We start from the raw sequence: 19,360 nt of genomic DNA, 5'->3' as shown, positions 1-19,360 counted from the left end.
TATGGACCTGATCATGTTGTACACCTTCTGTGTTTCGTCATTGCTGAATTGGAAGTACCAGTAGGCGAAGTTTCTTGATGAATCAGGCCTGCAGAATTCGTCGATGTCTTGGATGACTGTAGAACAGAGAACCGACTTTCCGCATCCGACTTTTGGAATGGATTAGTTATGATTTGGTGAAGATTGAAAGAACGCACCTGCTCCATGAAGCCAACAGATCTTTCCGGGCGTGGCCTTCCACTCTTTATACTCGGGTAAGTTAAGAAACCAATTCCCCGTTTCTAATTGCCGACGGTCTTGAGCGTCGTTCTGGGAAGAGGAATATGATGCCGTGGACAGCCAGTCGAGAATCTCTCGGTCTTGCAAACCTGCTGAAATCAGTGTATGCCCTTCTTGAAAGACTAATACGTAGCAGATGTCTTTTACTTCTGTTGTGCGATTGGATCATCTTCAGCCTTTCGACCGCCTCGTCAATTCCGCCCAGCATGCTTTCTGCTTGTTTCCTGTGGTCTGTAACAATGAGCAAGGCCTCTTGCGTTGGTCCTGATAAACGGAAGGTGGTGTTACCTAGATCTGTCGTCAAAGCTGTCCACTTTTGAACAGCCTGCCCTTGCTTTTCGACAGTTTCCTTGAGGTCCTTGAGTGGCTGTTCAACAAGGGCCGTGATGCTTTTTCCCACGCGGGCTTTCAGGGCATCAGTCTCTATCACCATAAGAACCTCCAAGGTTTGAATGACATACCAGCTCCGCTTTCTTGCTCTGCCTTTTTCACCACTGCCGCGTATTGAAGAACTGCCGTGTAGACCTCAAGCAGTGCGTCCTCCAACCCTTGGTCGCTTTCTACTTTTCTGTCTCGATAATGATTGTCGACAATCGCATAGTAAGAAAGAATGCCTGCGAGATATTCGGCTGCCTGGAAAATGTCGTCCCGACGTTCAATATCATTATTGATCAGCGTCAGACCGATTGAAACAATTGACCAAGCACTTGATGCTGAACATGACTTTAGCAGATATCCAAGCTGGAACCTTGGAAGGTCAATCAGATACTCACCATGGCCAGTTGGATCAAAAGACACCGATGCTTTGACAAGGTCCTGCGCCTCCAATGCATGGAGAATGATGTTTTTGGCAGAATCACGAACGTTTATATGTCCCCCATCGCGCTTGCGAATCTTCAGCCCACCTTCCTTATACTCACGGTATTTCTTCTCAGTTGTCTCGATCACATCTTGGATGGCATCTGTGGTAGGGAAAGAGCCCTCCAGACCCAAAGCCTTTCGGTCCTTCTCGTCCAGTCTTTTCCCGGCGACTTCCCAGAGGTTTTCTCTCGATGGCTCATCATCTTTTGCATCTCGCTTGGAGGAAACTTCAACATCGGCGTTGGTTTCGATGCGATCTTGGTCTTTGATGCTCACAGGTGGAGACTGTTCGTTATGCCTCTCACGGCAATGTCGATCACCCTTTTTGGATTTGATCTTAGCACGCAACTTCGAAAGCATTCTGAGATACCCTTTAACCTGTTGTTTCCATGTGCAGAGTTGAGGAAATTTTGAAAAGAAACAACGAGGCTGACAGTCAACCCCACCAGCGTGACGCTCTACGCATCCCTGGCGAACAGCTGGCATGCACCTGCTAGCCTTGAGCCGGGCGGCAAATGGCATTTTCTCATTGGGCCATGCGTGTGGTTGGCGTTTTGCTTTTTCTATAAAGAAAGGCTGGTTCGCATTATGGATACGAACACCGAGTAATCCCGGCTAACCCTGGATGAAAGTGAAATAGACCGGCTGTTTTTGAGTGACTATTGGGGCTCTTGATGCCTAAAATTTCTTATGATCATTGCCAATAGACTGTACCTGCTAGCAGTCACACTAAAAGCAGGCTATCGGTTTAATGTCGCAAATCCTGGACTATTTAAAGAATTCACTCCACGTGGTCCTTCTCCTCGCTCCTCGGAATGCGAACAAATCCAGCACAAACCGCCGCCGCCGCGAGCGAAATCGCCAAACTAAACCACCAGATCGCCCGCAAAGCCCCCAAGTCCAGATTATACCCGTCGCCGCCCGCTTTGGTAACTTCCTTCCCGATCGTATCTCCAATGGCAGTCACGATGGCCGCGGACAGATTCTGAATAGTCACTAGGAGACTCCCCGCCGAGCCCTGGAAGGAACGGGGTACATTGGATGTGATGAAGATCGACGCGGCTGCGAATGTTAGATCCGGTCCGAAGGTGACGAGGGCGATGCCCGGCATCGACAGAGCCCAGTATGTTGTATTTGGCGTCTGGGGGAGGAAGAATACAGGGCCCATTGTGTTGGCGACCATTCCGGTGATGAGGATCCAGTGTCCGGGGAAGAGATGCAAGGTCTTCGATACGATGTATGTGGCTAGGACGCCACAGACCATGTTGGGGATGAAGTATAGAGCAACGGTGATAGGGGCGTGGCCCTGGATTGTGAGAAAACGCACGGCGAAGAACATCCATCCGCCGACGTATGCTCCGTATCCGAGGAAATAGGAAATCGCCAGTGGGAGAAAGCCGGGGGTGGTCCAGAGCCGGTTATCGATCAATGGTCGAGACGCTCTTCGTTCGGCCAAGTAGAACAGGAAGAGAAAGAGCGCTCCGACGATGATCAGGGAGTATGTGTATGGGTTCCAGCCGCTGGGGACACCTTGCGTGAGACCCAGGATAATCAGGCCGCAGCCAAATGCAGCCAGGAGGGCACCGAGTGTATCGAAGTCCTTGAGTGATAGCTGAGTACCAGAGACACCGGGCTTTGGGGTAAACGAGGGGATACCAAAGAACGATGCCACTGCACAGATGAAGCACACTATAGCGTTGCTCCCGAAGATCCACGGCAGGTGTGCGGTGAGAGCGCCTCCTTGGAGACACCCGATCAGAAATCCAACGGGCGTCATTGCAGACATGACCGAGAAAACCCTTGTCTTCCGAATCCCAGGCGAGTACACCCGCCCGAGGAGACTCATCGACGTTGACTGCAGAACACCAATAGCTAGCCCCTGCATGGCCCTGACCACGAAGAATAGCACGGACAGTGAGGGGCGGATGCTAAAACCCCCCACGATATCCCAGATGACGAGCCAAACGAAGCCCAGGATCATTAGAATCCTCGGGTTCGACAGATCGGCCAGCGACCCGGAGACAATGACGGCGATCCCGTTAGCCAACAGGAAGGACCCAATCAACCATGGGGTATTGCTTTCGCTGACTCCGAGTTCGTGAGGAAATATGGCTTGGTTGATCACGACGTTTCCGAGGAAGAGGCCGAATAGGAACAAGCCCATCGAGCAGAGGAGTATGAGAGGAGTATGACACGAACTCGCCCGGAAACCCGGAGAACTCTGGGGGAACACCCTGTGGGCGACGGCACTGTGCTTCAGCGTCTCCTCCATGGGATACGGGAGCGTCTTGCAGTTGCAGTGCTTCTGGATTCTGGATGTTCAGCGCGTGGCCGGGGTTGCACTTCTGTGATGCACCGGTCGTGTCCGTTGGTGGAGCCTCTGTCGGAGGAAGCATGCTTGGTCGTCGTCAAGAATGGAATTCAACATTCCAGAAAGACGCTTGGAGAAATAGCATGGTTTATCCTGTCAGTACTTATAGCTGTTGAGAGCTTATCAACCCACCCACAGGGCCTGTTCCTTATAAACTACTAACATATCATCCACTGGTGGAGTAGTAGACAAACAGGCTAAATGGTATGGGAACCAAGATGCTCCCCATCGAATTCCTCATCTCGGCCAAATCGTCCCATGCGCTCCTGCAGATTGTTCTTTGGTGCAATTGTCCACTGGCCAAAGACATAGCACTGAGAATTCGTGAAGTATCGAGAGGGTGGGGCCGAATGTAACCCGGATATATGCTGGCCACCGGCTATATGAATGACTAATGCCTAATCCCCTCCTTTTTTTCTCTCTCTTCTCTTCATTTATTATCATGACATCAACACGACCCAGGTGGTATATCGGCCGATGGAGTTTTGATGTTGCCGACATGATCGTGCAATGGCAGACGCAAGGGGTTCCGACAGACAGCCGACCAGATCGCGCATGCGAGCGGGAAAAGCATGTACGCGCTGCCATGAGAAACGGGTCAAATGTGACGCCATGCAGCACATGCCATGCACTCACTGCGTGCGAGATCGCCACACGGACTGTGTGCTCCGTGAGACGAAACGGGGAACCTATGCCCGGAGCGCCCTGGGTCAGAAAATAAGCCGGCGTCATCCACGAGAAAGGGTCTCGACTGGTGTCGCCGGAGATTTGTCTCGGGCTGAAGATTCCGGGGCGCTTCCTACGGCTGGAACTGATGTTGCTGCAGCCCTCCCTACGGGTTCATCTATTCCGGACAATACCGCGTGGGGTTCAATAGGCATAGGCCATGTTCATCCCCAGACCGGCGTTGAGCCCCCCAGCTTACAGGCTCAGGAAGTGCTCCCTACGAGCGAGTCTCCTCATACTCAGGCATCCTCTGGGACTCCCGGCAACGGCTCCTCCTACCAAGATATCTCGTGGTCCGCAATGTTTGACCATTTCCTGAATAATCGCGAAAATGCAAGAGACTGGATTGACAAGTGCTCCATCACTTATCTCGGAGAGTCTTTTCCCCTGGCAATCGTCCTGGGTGGTCTCAAGAAGGACGGTAGCCGTCCACAACTACATCATCTAGGCCCCCCTTTCCCAGGGCCCCAAGGGAGTACTCCTTTCCAGTCACAGCCCGCACATATGTTGCCCGAGGACCTCGAATATTTACGAGCCAAGGGGGTGTTCAGTCTGCCGGAAAAGGCACATTTAGATGCTCTCATGGCGGTCTTCTTGGATCACGTCTACCCGCTTTATCCGATTGTCAATCGTCATGAATTTATACAGCAATACCGAAACAACCATTTGTCGTTGATCCTCATCTATGCCATTGCCTTTATAGCGGTGACATTCGCCTCCCAGTCCGTCCTGCAGCTTCTAGGCTTTCATTCCCGGCAAGAGGCCCGTTCGTTTTTCTATACGAAGGCCAAAGCGCTCTTTGATATGGGATATGAAACCAATAAAATCACTATCCTCCAAAGCACCTTTCTCCTCTCATTCTACGGCGGAGGCCCAAATACCTACTGGAACTTTTACTCATGGGTTAGTACAGCCGTGACAATTGCCGAGGCCATGGGAATCCACCGCTCGACCATTGCAATACCAAACATGCAACCACGAGACAAGAGTTTAATGCGAAGATTATGGTGGGCGCTGGTCGTTCGAGACAGCATATGCGGCACCTTGGTCGGGCGTCCGTTCCGCATTGACCTAGACCAAGCCGATGCAGATATGTTGACGATCGAGGATTTCGCGCACGATACCATGGCTCCAGACTTCCTGGAGAACCCCTCTGCTCAACGATATGCACAGTATCAGATCGAGACCGTGAAGCTTTCGCAGATCATGCGCGAGATTATCATGAGCAGGTTCTATCCTGGAAGACAGCCAGTAATGTCAGGAGACCTCCACGCAAAACTGACCCGGTGGAAAGCAGACCTGGTTTCTACATTTACCTGGAACGCCGACGTGCCGGATCCCTCGAACCCGTTTTCCATGTCTCTGTCTGTTCAATACAACAACCACCTTATCTTGATTTATCTCGGCCACATGCGCGGCGAAGATTCACGTCACCGCGACGAGCGCGAGGTCGAAGAGATCGTCGACTCTGCTGCGCATCATATTCCCACGGTCATGAGCACGCTTGTTACCAAGTCGGCCCAGCTGACTGTCCCCCACGAGTTATACCACGGTATCTTCCTCGCGCAGGCGGCATTCTACGAGCGGATGAGGAGCCCAGATAAACTGGTCGCCCGCCTTGGTCGGTCAGCCCTGAACTCCTGCCAGATGGCTCTGCAGAATATTGGCGAATTTTGGGACTGTGGGACGTTTATCTTGCAGCTCTTTGAGAATCTGTCGAGTCGCTGTTTGGAGCAGCAGTCATGGACCGCTGAAAGTGGACAGGATAGCCGTGCTGTTGGGGCTGCTGAGGCTTCTGGTGCAGGCGGCGTTCTTCACTTTGCGAACGACGCGGGCGTTTTCAATGCTTTGCTGGGAGATGATCGGTGGCAGGGGAACCCTATGCTGGAGAGTCTGTTCGATTTACCGCCGGAGCTGTTTTTGCCTGAATAGGCTGTGGTCTCTAAATAGAGCGTGCTATCAGTATAACAGGAAGCTGGGTACACTAGGTAAGCAATTTGATTGACGCGTGCAATACTCACGAATTGAAATGCTCAAGCATCTACACTATCAAATCGATATAAATTTACTAATTCCCACGGTCAAGGGGAACGAAATGAGCGAATCAAGTCTACTGTCGGAGCCAGCGTCTAGTCATCTTGTCCAATGTTGCTACCTTTCTGAAGGGCTGTATATTTTATGAAGATCCGAACAGTCACTACTTATACGGTCCGTCTATCCTTCTCGACATTAAAGCCCCAACCTAACTGCCTCAGATCGAACAATATCCGGCAACTCATCGATCAAACCCAACTCCTGCGGCCTCCAGCCAAGGACCTTCTTCGCTCGCGCCGCCACACCCCGCGAGTTCATACCCCAACTCGCCGCCTCAAATCCAGCCGACGAGTTGACAGCCTCATCAATCGACCAGTCTCGAGTCTCGGGTGCTCCACCCTTGATATACCCCTGCCTGAAGGCTTCCTCGCCAACAGCAACGGACAGATCACCCCAGACGTGCTCGCCGTTCTCCGTGAAATAGTAACCATGCGTGCCCCAGATCTCAGGATCATCCTTCGAGGACGGATCCAGCGCAGCTTGTACCAGGAGTTCAAACACCCTACTCAAATCACGCACATGCACATTGTTCCACCGCGAAAGCCCCTTCCCGATCCGAGGACAGTACTGCTCTTTCAGAACAAACGAAGCAAGTTCGTAGACCTGTCGTCCACGGCCGGAGCTCGGACCGCGGCCCTTGCCGTAGATTGTAGGGGGACAGATCACAGCCGTCTTGACTGAATCCGCATGTCTGATGCCCGTGTTAAGGACAATTTCGTCCACGTTGCGGTGGAAAGCCGCGGCGGGCAGGTTAACCAGCTCGTCGATTCCTTCCAGGTCATTAAAAACCTTGTCGTCCTTCTCTCCGAACGTCTTCTTGACTTCCGAGTCAAAGTACGTCAGGATCCCCGCGCCACTGGTGTGCAACCAGAAACCAGGTCGCGAGGCAGAATGACCCTGCACGAGACCTTTGGCTATCGCCGTCGCCGCACCGGCGTGGTCTGATGAGTCGGCAGTATCTGAAGTATAATCAGCACCCCTGCAAGTTCAATTATAGGGATAAAATCAAAGAAGCGGATGCGGGTTACGCACGAATGACAATATCAGCCCAGGCAGCTTCACGTTCTAGTAGCTCAGAATCGTCATTACCGCCGAGGACAATTCTAGCTTTTGGATACGCTGATAGGACTTCCTTCGCCTTGCCTCCTGAGCGGACAAGAAGTGCGTAATCGAAATCCGGATATCGCTGATGTATTTGGTACAAGGCATCGCCGCCGATGTAGCCGGTGGCGCCGGTGAGGAATACTTTGATTGTCATGATTTATGGTCGTTGGCAAGTGCACTGGAGAAAGAAATGTGGAGGTAGAGAGAGACTTTGAATTATTTCCTGAAAATTGAATCATTCCGTTCATTGAGAGGTCTTTTAAAAGCTGTTCTGTTCTCTATGACGCAGTACCCAAGAGGCGATCCAGGATCCACTTTTGTTCGCATATAGCCGAAGGCATATATCCAGGAGGACCCGGCAATCTAAAAGAATACAAAGGCAAGCTGTGCTTAACACGGTACACAGTAGACCCCTTTGCACAGTTTTCTTGATTATGGCATGCTACAATAGTAGGTATAGGTTCCCCGATAAAGATCTTTACCGTAGTTTTCTTACTACCATATCAGCTTTATAGTACACTCTATTTAATCTATCTAGAGGCTTTCTTTTGACTTGATAAAGTCCGTATTCTAGCGATTAAGCTTCTAGAACCCCTATATACCATATTCACAAATATTACGTACATGAAATGATTATACTACAGCGTATAGAGCAACTACCTATCGTAATAGTCTAATATACTAGCTGATAAAGGCCCAGCTTCGGCAACTGGCAAGGGTAAAGGCAAGAAAAGAAACTGCTAGAAAACGTTATTTTAGTATTAAGAAAGTATACTACACTTCAAATCTTATTTTATAATACTTTAATAACCTGCTGCTTATAGGGGTCTCAGATACCCAATATATGTTATTTGAGTAAAGCGCTTGCACCCACCGCGTCGAAGGCACGGTGCAGAGGCCTTGTATTAATTTACAAAAAAAAAAAAAAAAAAAAAAAAAACTACGAACTTTGCATAGACCACTCGACAGTGTGTACTCGACAATTAGGCCGTCGATCCACTAGTAGACCCATGCTGGTTCGCACTACAGCTAGTCGGCGAGGTAATACCGATTAACCCCAGGTACATCTATGACCTATCAACCCTGGAACAGTGAAAAAGGCTGGCTATTTGTATAGCTTCGCCTCGCTGATTTCGCTTTTACTTTAAGTCTGTCGGGGCTCTTAATATCGTAAACTATTAGATTCAGACTAGTTTAGGGAGACAAGGCATACCTTCCAAACACTATCATGAGAATAACTGACCAACACTCTTACTTTTAAACCCTTAGCATATCGAGAGCGTGGCTTGATGAAACGCGAGCTTTTGGATCTGTCGTTGTCAGGGCATCGCTGATAGACTTTATCCTTTTACCTAAACCATTGGTGCCGAGTCTCGTGGCCATAGTCGAAAGTATCTTTCCGTAAGCCCAGCAGTCCGTAGCGACGCGTTTGTCAAATGCCGTGCTAGCTGGAGCCGTTTCAGCGTCCCGCTCAATGATCTGTTGCATCTCTGGCGCGAGCCATTCCCATCCATACCCACTAGTTCCACTGATGTCGATCAGAATCGCATTTTGGTTGGCGTCGAACACGATATTCGAGGGTTTAATGTCAAGATGGGTCCGTCGCTGTACATGCAATGTCTGCAATGCTCTCCCAATCTGTAGTGCCCATCGTCTCAGTAGCGAATCATCTTGATCCTGAGTCTCAGCAAGGACTTGCTCCAGAGATCCTCCGGGATAGTATTCAAGGAGAAAACCTGTGATGACCGGCGACGAGGTTGTTGCTGGACGGGTCTTGTACGGATTATCGGATATAACCAGCCCGATGAGTTGTGCGACGTTCGAGCGTCCGCGAAATTGTTCGAGGGCGGTTATCTCGTTCAAGATATGTTCCGTGTCTCCCGGTTCATAGATAGGACGGTCGATTTTCTTATACGCGAGTTGCTTCTGCTTGAAGTAGACTGTGGAGACAGTTGCGGCGATATCCTCCTCGTCTTGTAGATGGCTAGCCTCGAAGGTAGGTAGATCCTGAGCTTGGTCTAGAATCGGGTATATGGTTCTCCTTGGATCTTCTTCAATCTGGAAGAACACTTGATGGGCAACTGAGAAATAATGGTTTGCCTCCGTCTGATCGTTACTCGGGACATTCCGAATCGGGAGCGGCTTGTTGCTTTGCTCAGCCAAGGTGAGACTGATGAGTGTCACAGTATCGTCCAGCAGAGCTAATTCTGCAAATTCAATAGCCTTGATAAACTCCCGAAAACATGGACCGACGTTTGACATAGCCCAATTTCCGAATGGACTCCGGTAAAGACCAAGCTACCTTAATTTTGATCCACCATGAAAAGGAACCGTTGTGAAAGATCAGGGTCTGTGAAGATCTCATTCTCGAGACTCATAGACTAGGCTACATTCACGCCAGAAGGGTGCGTTGACTCGGCAGCCTAGACCGCATACCGTCACGTGGTATCGGGTCGAAGGCACCAGGCAGTGCAGCCTGACAGCTTGTTCTTGCCTGCAAGTCCCGCGCAGGGCAAGCTCGATAATTTGATTGCCTCCGTCACGTTTCGCATGCCAATTATTCATTCCGGGCTCATCTGTCGGGCATCGGTATAGCTGAGATTTCAAGGTATATGAAGAGGAATAATCCATGAATCGAGCGGAATACTCCGTGAAATGGACCACTTCGGTCAACATAACTATAGCCTTCTTCGCCCTGTTCAATCATGATCAAGTCAATTAAGCTAGCCAGTTTAGTCATTTCAGTTGCCTACCCCCTTACGACGATCTACCCTACTATCATTTAGTCAAGCCTAGAACAAGATGCCCTGGTCTGCACAGAAATGTCCGTTCTGTCCGAAGAAATACGCCAACAAAACCGGACTCGAAAAACACCTGTTGGAGTACACTGGCAGTTTGCGGCTTCCGGCCGATGGATACCACGAGGTCTTCAAGATTAAGCAGGCAATTCGCGGTCTTCATGGTGAGAAACACCAGCCGGATCAAGATCACAGATATAGATGCTGGACATGTTGCGAGATCCTCACCTCGCGTCGGCGGTTTACAGAGCATGTTTGGTATCGTGGACACTGCGGATTTGATCCGGATCTCGAATCTTCATTGAAGGTAAGAGGCAAAGGCAGTAAGAGTGGTCGCCGATGGGTCCTTCCTTTCGACGAGGACAAGGTTCTTCTTTCCGATGATCCGTTTCCGCTTCTTGATCTCCCATCTGGTATGTTGTCTCTTTTTTCTGTCTGTTCCGATTGGGAGCGCCTGACTAACCTGAACATATTGTTTGAACCCAGAGTTGCGAGTCATGGTTTATAGAAATCTTCTCTGTTTCGATGAAGTACATTTTTCAGGAAAATATCTGGAGCATTCAGATATCGGACGTCGTCGAGATGGACTCTGGTGGCAACATAATCCCCACAACAATCTCTTGGCCATTATGTCCGTAAACCGGCAAATCTATCACGAAGCCCGGCAGACATTCTACACAGAGAATAGGTTCTCATTCGAACGGTTCGAAAACCTCCCCGTTTTCCTGGTCGGGATCGGAGTGGAAAATGCCAGGCTCTTGCGATCAGTGAGCTGTAAGACCGAATCGGGATCATTCAAAGAATACACAGATCTCATTCAATCGTGTGTGAGGCAGGCGGCCGATACGGAGAGAGACACGTTAAGTGCAGATGGCTTTCGGATTCAGCTTGTCGAGGATCTGTATCTGAATCTCCCGAACCCAGACACACTGAAACCCAGTTTCTTGCCGTTTGACTGGTGTTCTAGTTGTCGCCTGCTGCGTCCAGACTCGCCGTCCGTCTCGGATTACCCGTTTCGACTGCGTTTCACGCTGAGGGCTACCCTTCGACACAAAAGCACAGGCGGAGTAAACGCCGATCAAAGCTGTACAGTGGCATATGAATTATGCAAGCAGAGGACACGAGAAAATGAGGAGACGTTAACTGAAGCAAAGTAGGGGAGTATACCTGTAACTAGAAGTCACCGGAAAATTGACGCATTGGTAACCCTATTCCCAAATTTGATTGTTTTCTCAGCATGAGCTTCTAACGCAGGTTCAAGTTGGTGGTCCTAGACGGTCCGTACTCGTAAATACTTAGCCTGAGTCATAGCCATTCACTCGATGGCCTGTGTTGCGGACTCGAGTGTTGCTGCTTGTATGAGAGAAGTGTGCGTAGTTCCAGTAAACCAAGAACAAGTGGGGTCTTCCATTCCTTGCCTACCCCAGATCCCTACCCCCTTGTGAAGTTCTCCCACACCTCTCTGCCTGCCTCCTTGGTATATCATCGGTGGTTTGTCATGGCCATGTTTTTCTTCCATCTTCGAAGGCAGGCAATTTTGTATGATTCGTGGCTTTCATTTGTCACTGCGCCGCATCTTATTAGGTTTTCACGCCTAATGTCACCAGCCCATGGAAGAAATATTGTCACTACTCATCATCGTAAATTCTCTATCGCTTCCTACGCATCCTCAAAGCATGTGCTCCAATTGTGGAATACATGCCTTTCGAGGACATCGAAAAGCCCGAGCGTTATCGCCCGGGAAGATATCACCCCTTACTTATCTATCGGTGACCGTCTAAACGGCCGATATGACGTGGTTCATAAGCTTGGCTTTCGCACGTACTCAACAACCTGGTTAGCAGGAGATACCAATCTGGAGAAATACGTCGCCATCAAAATTGTTATTGCCGAGGCAGATTCGCCGGAGCGTAACATCCTCGATACCCTAGCACCAGCACTCTCGGAACCAAACGACGAGGGACAGCTGATCCCTCGAGTGTTGGATACGTTCACCCTTGATGGGCCGAATGGAAACCACACATGTCTAGTGACAGAGCCGGGAATGATGTCTCTGGCAGAGGCGAAAGATGCTTCGTATACCAGGCTTTTCACAATTCCTGTGGCCCGGGCGATTGCGGCCCAACTCATACAAGCGGTCGCTTTTCTACATCGTCAAGGGGTTGTTCACGCTGGTATGTATACCCATCATGGGGATCTTAATCTCGCCGGCTTCAGAAGTGTGCCCTCTATTAACGATTATGATTCATAGATCCCCACACAGGAAACATCATGTTCCGCTTATCAAAAAGCATCAACGAGCTCTCCCCTCCAGAGATATACCAAAGGTACGGCCCACCCAATTTCGAGCCATTTGTGCGTCTAGACGGCAAGCCGCTCTCCAATAGTGTCCCTCCTCACGGCGTGGTGCCCATCTGGCTGGGGAAAGAAAGCGAGCTTGTAACTCTCCCCGAAGCTCGGGTACTCGTCACGGATTTTGGAGAATCGTTTCGGCCGTCTACTACTACTACTACTACTACAACTACTGAGCGTCTCAATTCCCACACACCAGCTGTCCTAGCCCCTCCGGAGACCTACTTTCATGAACCATTGTCCTTTCCCTCTGATATATGGTCTCTGGCGTGTACAATTTGGGAAATACTGGGACAAAGACCACTGTTTGAGGGATTCAATCCGTCCGATGACTAGATGAATAAAGAGCATGTAGATGCTCTGGGCAAGTTGCCGTGCGAGTGGTGCTGGGCATGGGATTCGCGAGAAAGATGGTTTACGGAGGAGGTGAAGAGAAAGGCTGCAGGAGCAGGCAGACCGTTGGGTACTCGCTTCGTGGGTTCTATACAGAACCCGCGGCTGGGGAGCGCAATGGAGGGCATAGGGGAAGACGAGAAGAGCGCCTTTCTTGCTATGGTAAGGGGGATGCTGGCTTTTAGGCCGGATGGACGGCCCACGGCAGCGGAAGTGCTTGGGTCGGAATGGATGCGGAGATGGGGTCTGCCAGCGCTCGGGAAAGTGGCCGGATAGGGATGCGATGGGTTTGGGAGAAGCAGATACAAGTGTTAAAAAGAAAAGATCATATTAGCACAGCTAACGCTACCTAACACCGAAGTCTAATACAGGAAACATGGGACTCATAGAAGGGTGTGAGAAAGTAAGGTATAAATATCAAGAAATAAGCACAAAAGGTCATCAATATGAATATCTGGTCACGTCGATGTGGGTTAATACCCGTGGGCTGGTAGCCTATTACTCGCTGGTAAGAGACGAGTCCCGCGTCTAGATGGTGGATGCTGTGAGGTTCAAAGTGACATGAGCCAGACACGTCTGGTCCACTGATCCGTAGTTATTGCAGAAATGAGATGTCGTAGGTAAGGTTCAAGTGTACAAGTCATGGGAATGGAACAAGAGGTACGGCTGATACAAGCAGACTAAACAGCTTGAGCGCGCCGCTTCCCAAAGAAAGTCGCGATCTTCTGGAAGAAGCCCGTTCCAGCGGGTTTCTCGAACTGGGGCTCGTCGAATCGGCTTCGCCATTTAGATATGGTGCTCTTGGTCTTGGCAGACCACGCGGAATGCAATCGAGACTGTGGCCGTTGAGTCGACGTGTCGGGTCGTTTGGCTGCGGACTCGGGCTCAGTGCTTCGGGTCTGGTCGAGCCCTGTGCCTGACTGCATCTTGGCCATGACCGCTTGCTGCAGGTGCATGTTACGCTGGGATTCCTCCTCGGCACTCATCACGTGCATGTATCCGTTACTGTCGATGATGATGCCGGCTTGCTGTTCGGGGTCTGGGACGGCGGTTGTGCCGAGTCCAATCATTTGCGTTGGATCTGCCTGCGTGGTGCACGAGCCGGCGGAGTGAGACCAGCGGCTGGGTTGGTTGTCTAATGCCCGCGCATCTGGCGAGGAGAGATTCAGCAAGGTCTCGGGGGACGAAAAGCTGGCCACGCCGGTGGCCATGAGCGTCGCGTCCGGGTTGAGGAACACTTCGACGTCATCGGCGCCATTGTCGACAGTGTCGAGGGAGGGCGATTTGCTGTCGTCGGCGAGAAAGTTCCTCGTATCCTGGTCTGGTGGTGCCTGGGGGTGACCGATGGCCGCCACCCCGGCCATGGATTGCATCTCTGGTTGCTTGGGACTGCTGACAGACGGGTGGCTGCTCCTTCTCTCCGAGGATACCGGATCTGCAGGCGCGGAACACGACGTGGTGCATCGTTCCTGGCCGGCAGGTGGGTTTAATCCCGCCCCTAAGCCTGATGGTTTGTCGGATTGCGAGGACTTCAGCACCCGCATCGTCTGTCGACTGGGCTGCTGTGTCAACCCGACGCCTGAATCATGGATCCCGGCCAAGGCCGCTGCCTCGGGGCCGACATTAGGGCCTGAATATTTGCATTCAATCTGCGGCTTGGTCGCAAACGATTTATCGGCCGACGTAACTGTGCTCTTCTCTGGGAGCGAACTCATTTGCTTGGTGGCCCGCGAGGGCACACCTCGCTCAACGCGATATACAAGCAATGAGCAGGCAGATCGAATATCTGCCTCCAGCTCACGAGAGATCTTTTGACGATCAATGAATGCGGAAGACGGACGGAAGAGAACGGGGGTATCAACAAAGTCATAGTAGCGAGGCGGTCCTTCTTGCAGGATCGCGAAAGTGGGTTTCTACCCTTGTTAATCCTCACGGGTTCAAACAGTGGCATCGCGAATCTTTCTCACCTGTGAATGGAATAAAAATGACAGGGATGCCCGCTTCCTCAAAGTCGAAGTTTTCTTGGAAAGAAGCAGCTCCATGACGTCTGACGGAGACACTTGGGAGATTGAAGTGAGGGTGTGAAAGAGAGAAAGATGGGCTTCCCAATGGGAGTGGCGATCAATGGGATCCGGATCCAAATAATGAACGTGTCACACTCGATCTCTGTCCGGCCAACTTCAGGTATGCTTCTGGCATATGTTGGTTTCAGACGAACAATGCAACGCAATTTAGAATCTATAGCTGTCAGGAAGCCAGTTCCAACAGGCAGGATACAATGAGAGACAGGAGGAAAGCCGAAAGAAGGGTCGACAGAATGTGGGTTGTTTTGACTGTCACAGCTTGGGGTGACCGGAGCAATGGCCTGGAATGTGGGGGAGGCTTAAATCGAGAATGACGATGGAATGATCGAGGCCAAAACAAGGAATGTCGCCAGAGAAAGATGACCCAACTTGGTCGGTGACGAAGGAGGCATTCAAGAAGAGGCAGCAGGACCGTCATCAATGAGCAGTCGAATGCGACAGATGCATCTCCCAGGGGCGGACGAGAATCCGGCTCGTATCGTAAGGAGAGACACACAGAGGAAAAGAGACGATGAGATGCAGCTGTGGCGGCCCAGTGGAGAGAGTGAATCACAGTCAGTGCATGAATGGGTGGTGGAGCCAAACGAGCGACGTTGATGGAGAAGTGTGAATAGGGGCGCGAATGGCAGACCAGCAGGGGAAGGGGAAAAAAAGAAAAAAAACGAAAAGGAAAACAGGAAGAGACACAGAGAGAAAGTCACACGGCGTCACGGGATACTGCAGGTTATTGACGGCCAGAACTTCCAGGCACCGGAGAGTTTGCTAATTTGCTTCGTTTTTCCCTGCACTGGTCCGCACTGGACAAGACCAACAAGATAACAACGACGGATGAGGATCGGATTACCGTTTTCAGCCGGTGGAAACGCCGTTCATGGCAACGATGATCGTGGATCAACGGTCAGTCTGGTGATCCCCAGCCAGGGTCAAATTGTCAGTCAAGACTCCAATTCTCCATATGTACACACCCTGCCCACTGCCAGATTTTAAAACCCTCGCGGCTGTTACAGCCTCTTCCCACCCAGCATTTTGGCTCTAAGTTTCAAATTGTCTGACCTGATCGCAAGGGGACAAACAGAGACAACCAGAGGGGACAGGGATGAATCAAGGGATGGAAAGCGGTTGGCAGAGTGATGCCCGACGTGATAGATCAGATCACCGATCACCCACCGGTTGACTCCCTGCTTTCCGGGGTAGTTCGATTAGGGCTAGCCATGCGGGGGATAAAAAGATCGACTCGTCTTACTCGCCAGTAAGGACGCCTTCGACGTCATGGACGCTTCGCAACTCATATATAATCGACGAGGGAAAAGAGCACTGCAAAAAGCGCGTGATATCACCTCGACCAGACCAGGTACGCAGCAGAAGCGTTGCAAATTTCAAGGATTTATTCTCCTCCCGTGTTACATAGCGGCATCCCGACGGCCAGTCAGGGAGTTGACGAGGGCATCCACATCACACGACACAGTTATGCAGCCACGCTGCATAGTATCTCAATCTGACCTCTCAGGGATTGTCGCTTTCCTGCATCCGTATCCCCTCACCTTCGAGCCCGATTCCTGCAGGGTGATCTAATAACTGCCCCCTTTTCTGGCCCTTTCTTTCTTCCGAGCAAGTCCTGCTCTCCTTCTCGCCGTGTCTATGCGTCTACACTGCAGGATGGAGTCAATTAATACACTTTTGTGCGCTCGGAGACTTGGACGGCCCTACCAAGCTACGTTAGTTCATGCACCTAGCAAAGTTTAGCCGTAAGGGTGTGGGTGGCGGTGGGTTTCACTGCTTTTTTTCCACCGGGATGTCGAAATTAGCGGTCGCGGTGGTACTTTATATCCATTGGAATGGCCGGTCCTTTTAAGGTAAGGTGGTCTAGAACTGGATCAACCAAACAGTTGAGCCGTTGATTCGCTCAGTAAATGGCAAGAGACTATCAACTGGAAAGAACGCTGGCCAGGCGCACTCCAGTACAATACATGCACACTGCAATATTCCAAGATCGAATCTTTTTAAGACTATCGCTAATATCTATCTATACTGTTGAAGAGGAAAAGATCATTTCTGTTTAGAAGAAATGGTTGCCCACCACCCCCTCTGAGGATTTCTGGTTGATAGAAGAGCGCTGCAGTGGAGGGCTTATCTGATGGAGAGCAGTTGGATGCTTCTTTTACAGCCTTACCGGTTGAATGAGGTGACGAGAGAGGCAGTTGGATGCTCTTCTCTCTGGACTGGCTTAGAATAGTAAAATCACAAAGGTTCTGCACCGCTACTTCCCCAAAGGTTTTAGTGATGCTCGCGGAGCGACGCGGGGAGAGACGGCCCGACGAGCCGCTGCGTGTACTCCGCAGAGCATCAGGTCGTAGAATCAAGGCTGCAACGAATGCGCCAAGCGTTGGTCGAGTATGCTCGATCGGATTTACCAGGCGGTGATGTCTTCCACCTCAGCCTCGCCGAATGTGCTGCTCTTTGTTAGCGTGTTCACTCGGTCCGCCGCTTGCACCCCGTCGGCCGGAGCCTTGGCCATGATGTCAGGCAGAACCTCCCGGAAGAATTCCAGAATGTAATGGTTGACCTGCTCAAACTGGAGAAGGAATGCGTCGTGGCCTTCGGGACTCTCAATTCGCTTGAGGCGCGAATCGGGAATGCCTGCGGCAATCTGCTGCTGTTCCTCAAAGGTGAAGAGTCCGTCACTTTCAATTCCCAAGACCAAGACTGGCTGTTGAATCTGCGACAGCGCCTCCTTCACCGGGTCCGCCGACGTAGGACTGGCCCGGTGTCGAGACACGTCATGCGTGTCGAGCTTGCGGGTCACCGCAATGTAGCAGTTCGCATCAAATCGCTTGACGAACTTCTCACCCTGGTACCGAAGGTACGACTGGGCCGAGAAGTAGGTCGGCGGACGTCTCTGGCGCTTAGCGTCGGTGTTGGTGTCCAGGGACTTGCTGAAAGTCTTAGTGCCCGAGAACTGCGGGTCCATGAATTCGATCTCGGTGGGTTGCGCCGCGGTCGCCGGCGTGTTGGATTCACTCGGAGTGGTCCGACCGCTCTTGTGTCCATCGTTGTGGATGGCCCAGTGCTCGTTGGGCGGGCTGGGTTGTCTCACGGTGCCGTTGATGTTCTGGCGCTTAGAAGGATCCGGCACATTTCGGCCGAACCGGGACTCGAACGAGTTCCGACTGCGGTAGGTGAGAAGGGCCGACATCCGGGCGGCACCCAGGCCGGTAATCGGAGGATCCTCGAGCGAATAGTAGCCATCCTCGTACTTCGGGTCGCTGTAGATGCTCTGTCGCTGAGCCTCACCCCAGCTAATGCACCATGCCGAGTGGCGCGGCGACGTCGCGATGGGCACAATCGCCCGCACGTAGCCTTTGCCAAAGAAGGCATACTCAAGAGTAAGCATGCCACCCATGGAGCCACCGACCACGGCAGCGATCTGGCGGATACCCAAGTAATCCAGGACAATTTTGTGAATCCTATCCAGGTTAGCTCTGCAACGCGACCGGGATTGACAATGGAAAAACATACTTTACATCGTCCCGGACAGTCGTGAGAGGGAACTCCGGCCCGTAGAGTCCATTTTCGGGTTTTCCATCCTTGTACGTCACGGCACTCGCACTTCCGTAGGGACTGCCCAGGCTGTTCAAACAGATCACGAAAAAGCGAGAAGTATCAAAGGCCTGTCCGGGACCTCCCAGCAGGGGGCCCCACCAGTCCGCCACATCCGCGCTGCCACTCAAGGCATGACAAATGACCAAGGCGTTGTCGGCCTCGGGGGACAATTGGCCGCGCGTCGTGTACGCCACGGGGACATTGTGAAGAGTCACGCCGGATTCCAGGGTGAAGGAAGGGACAACGACATAGCTCTGGTCGGTGATGAGAGCTGAGTAGGGGTTTTCAGGTTGCGATTCGACTCTCTCTACGGGATTTAGTAGCCGTTCACCGGGCATGCGGGGCACGGGGGGACGGGGCACGGGGCAAGAAGGGGGGGATACTGACGGAGTTGCGCCGCAGCGCCGTTGGAATGAGAAGCCATTCGAGATTGAGATGGACAGTTGAATAAATTGCAATGACAGATGATAGGATACGAAAGCGAAGAAGAGAAAAGAAAAGGAGGAAAGGGGATGAATTTAATGAAATGCCATGACTCAGAGACTCAGAGGAGAAGAAAGAGGGAAGAAACAAGAAACTGTGGAGGCCGATGACTGTGCAGCTTTGGCAGAAGTCCGAAAATCGCAGGCGGTGACCCACCCTGGCGAATTCGTCATGACGCGCCAATCAGAAGCCGCCGATCCTCTGCCAGGCCGACG

The 19,360-nt window shown here is 51.5% G+C and overlaps 8 protein-coding genes across 8 annotated transcripts; 2 read left to right on the top strand and 6 right to left on the bottom strand.

Annotated features, from left to right (window-relative positions):
- Positions 1–162: 162 nt before the first annotated feature.
- LDX57_008161 (uncharacterized protein) lies at positions 163–1,500 on the bottom strand (the record flags this gene model as incomplete). The annotated part of the gene is made up of 4 exons (XM_046089885.1): positions 163–368; positions 427–684; positions 741–992; positions 1,053–1,500. 4 exons carry the CDS (start codon positions 1,498–1,500, stop codon positions 163–165), a joined length of 1,164 nt encoding a protein of 387 aa, XP_045945857.1.
- Positions 1,501–1,921: 421 nt separating this feature from the next.
- On the bottom strand, positions 1,922–3,412 carry LDX57_008160 (uncharacterized protein; the record flags this gene model as incomplete). Its single annotated transcript, XM_046089884.1, has 1 exon — positions 1,922–3,412. The coding sequence occupies one exon, from the start codon at positions 3,410–3,412 to the stop codon at positions 1,922–1,924; it is 1,491 nt and encodes a 496-aa protein (XP_045945856.1).
- A 711-nt stretch (positions 3,413–4,123) lies between these two features.
- Positions 4,124–6,169, top strand: LDX57_008159 (fungal specific transcription factor domain-containing protein; the record flags this gene model as incomplete). Its single annotated transcript, XM_046089883.1, has 1 exon — positions 4,124–6,169. The coding sequence occupies one exon, from the start codon at positions 4,124–4,126 to the stop codon at positions 6,167–6,169; it is 2,046 nt and encodes a 681-aa protein (XP_045945855.1).
- A 297-nt stretch (positions 6,170–6,466) lies between these two features.
- LDX57_008158 (uncharacterized protein) lies at positions 6,467–7,589 on the bottom strand (the record flags this gene model as incomplete). Its single annotated transcript, XM_046089882.1, has 2 exons — positions 6,467–7,290; positions 7,364–7,589. 2 exons carry the CDS (start codon positions 7,587–7,589, stop codon positions 6,467–6,469), a joined length of 1,050 nt encoding a protein of 349 aa, XP_045945854.1.
- A 1,103-nt stretch (positions 7,590–8,692) lies between these two features.
- On the bottom strand, positions 8,693–9,697 carry LDX57_008157 (uncharacterized protein; the record flags this gene model as incomplete). Its single annotated transcript, XM_046089881.1, has 1 exon — positions 8,693–9,697. One exon carries the CDS (start codon positions 9,695–9,697, stop codon positions 8,693–8,695), a length of 1,005 nt encoding a protein of 334 aa, XP_045945853.1.
- Positions 9,698–11,830: 2,133 nt separating this feature from the next.
- On the top strand, positions 11,831–12,484 carry LDX57_008156 (uncharacterized protein; the record flags this gene model as incomplete). The annotated part of the gene is made up of 1 exon (XM_046089880.1): positions 11,831–12,484. One exon carries the CDS (start codon positions 11,831–11,833, stop codon positions 12,482–12,484), a length of 654 nt encoding a protein of 217 aa, XP_045945852.1.
- Positions 12,485–13,246: 762 nt separating this feature from the next.
- Positions 13,247–16,118, bottom strand: LDX57_008155 (uncharacterized protein). The gene is made up of 2 exons (XM_046089879.1): positions 14,946–16,118; positions 13,247–14,891 (listed from the first exon to the last, which is right to left on the bottom strand). The coding sequence occupies exons 1-2, from the start codon at positions 15,018–15,020 to the stop codon at positions 13,659–13,661; spliced, it is 1,308 nt and encodes a 435-aa protein (XP_045945851.1). The 5' UTR covers positions 15,021–16,118; the 3' UTR covers positions 13,247–13,658.
- Positions 16,119–17,469: 1,351 nt separating this feature from the next.
- Positions 17,470–19,000, bottom strand: met2 (homoserine O-acetyltransferase; the record flags this gene model as incomplete). Its single annotated transcript, XM_046089878.1, has 3 exons — positions 17,470–18,526; positions 18,579–18,969; positions 18,994–19,000. 3 exons carry the CDS (start codon positions 18,998–19,000, stop codon positions 17,470–17,472), a joined length of 1,455 nt encoding a protein of 484 aa, XP_045945850.1.
- Between the last annotated feature and the right edge of the window lie 360 nt (positions 19,001–19,360).

The sequence above is a fragment of the Aspergillus melleus genome (assembly GCF_016097325.1).
Source record: "Aspergillus melleus strain CBS 546.65 chromosome Unknown contig4, whole genome shotgun sequence".
NCBI classification, from domain to species: Eukaryota; Fungi; Ascomycota; class Eurotiomycetes; order Eurotiales; family Aspergillaceae; genus Aspergillus; species Aspergillus melleus.
The sequence above is the reverse complement of the archived record's forward strand: the minus strand, read 5'-3'. Positions and strand labels throughout refer to the sequence as shown.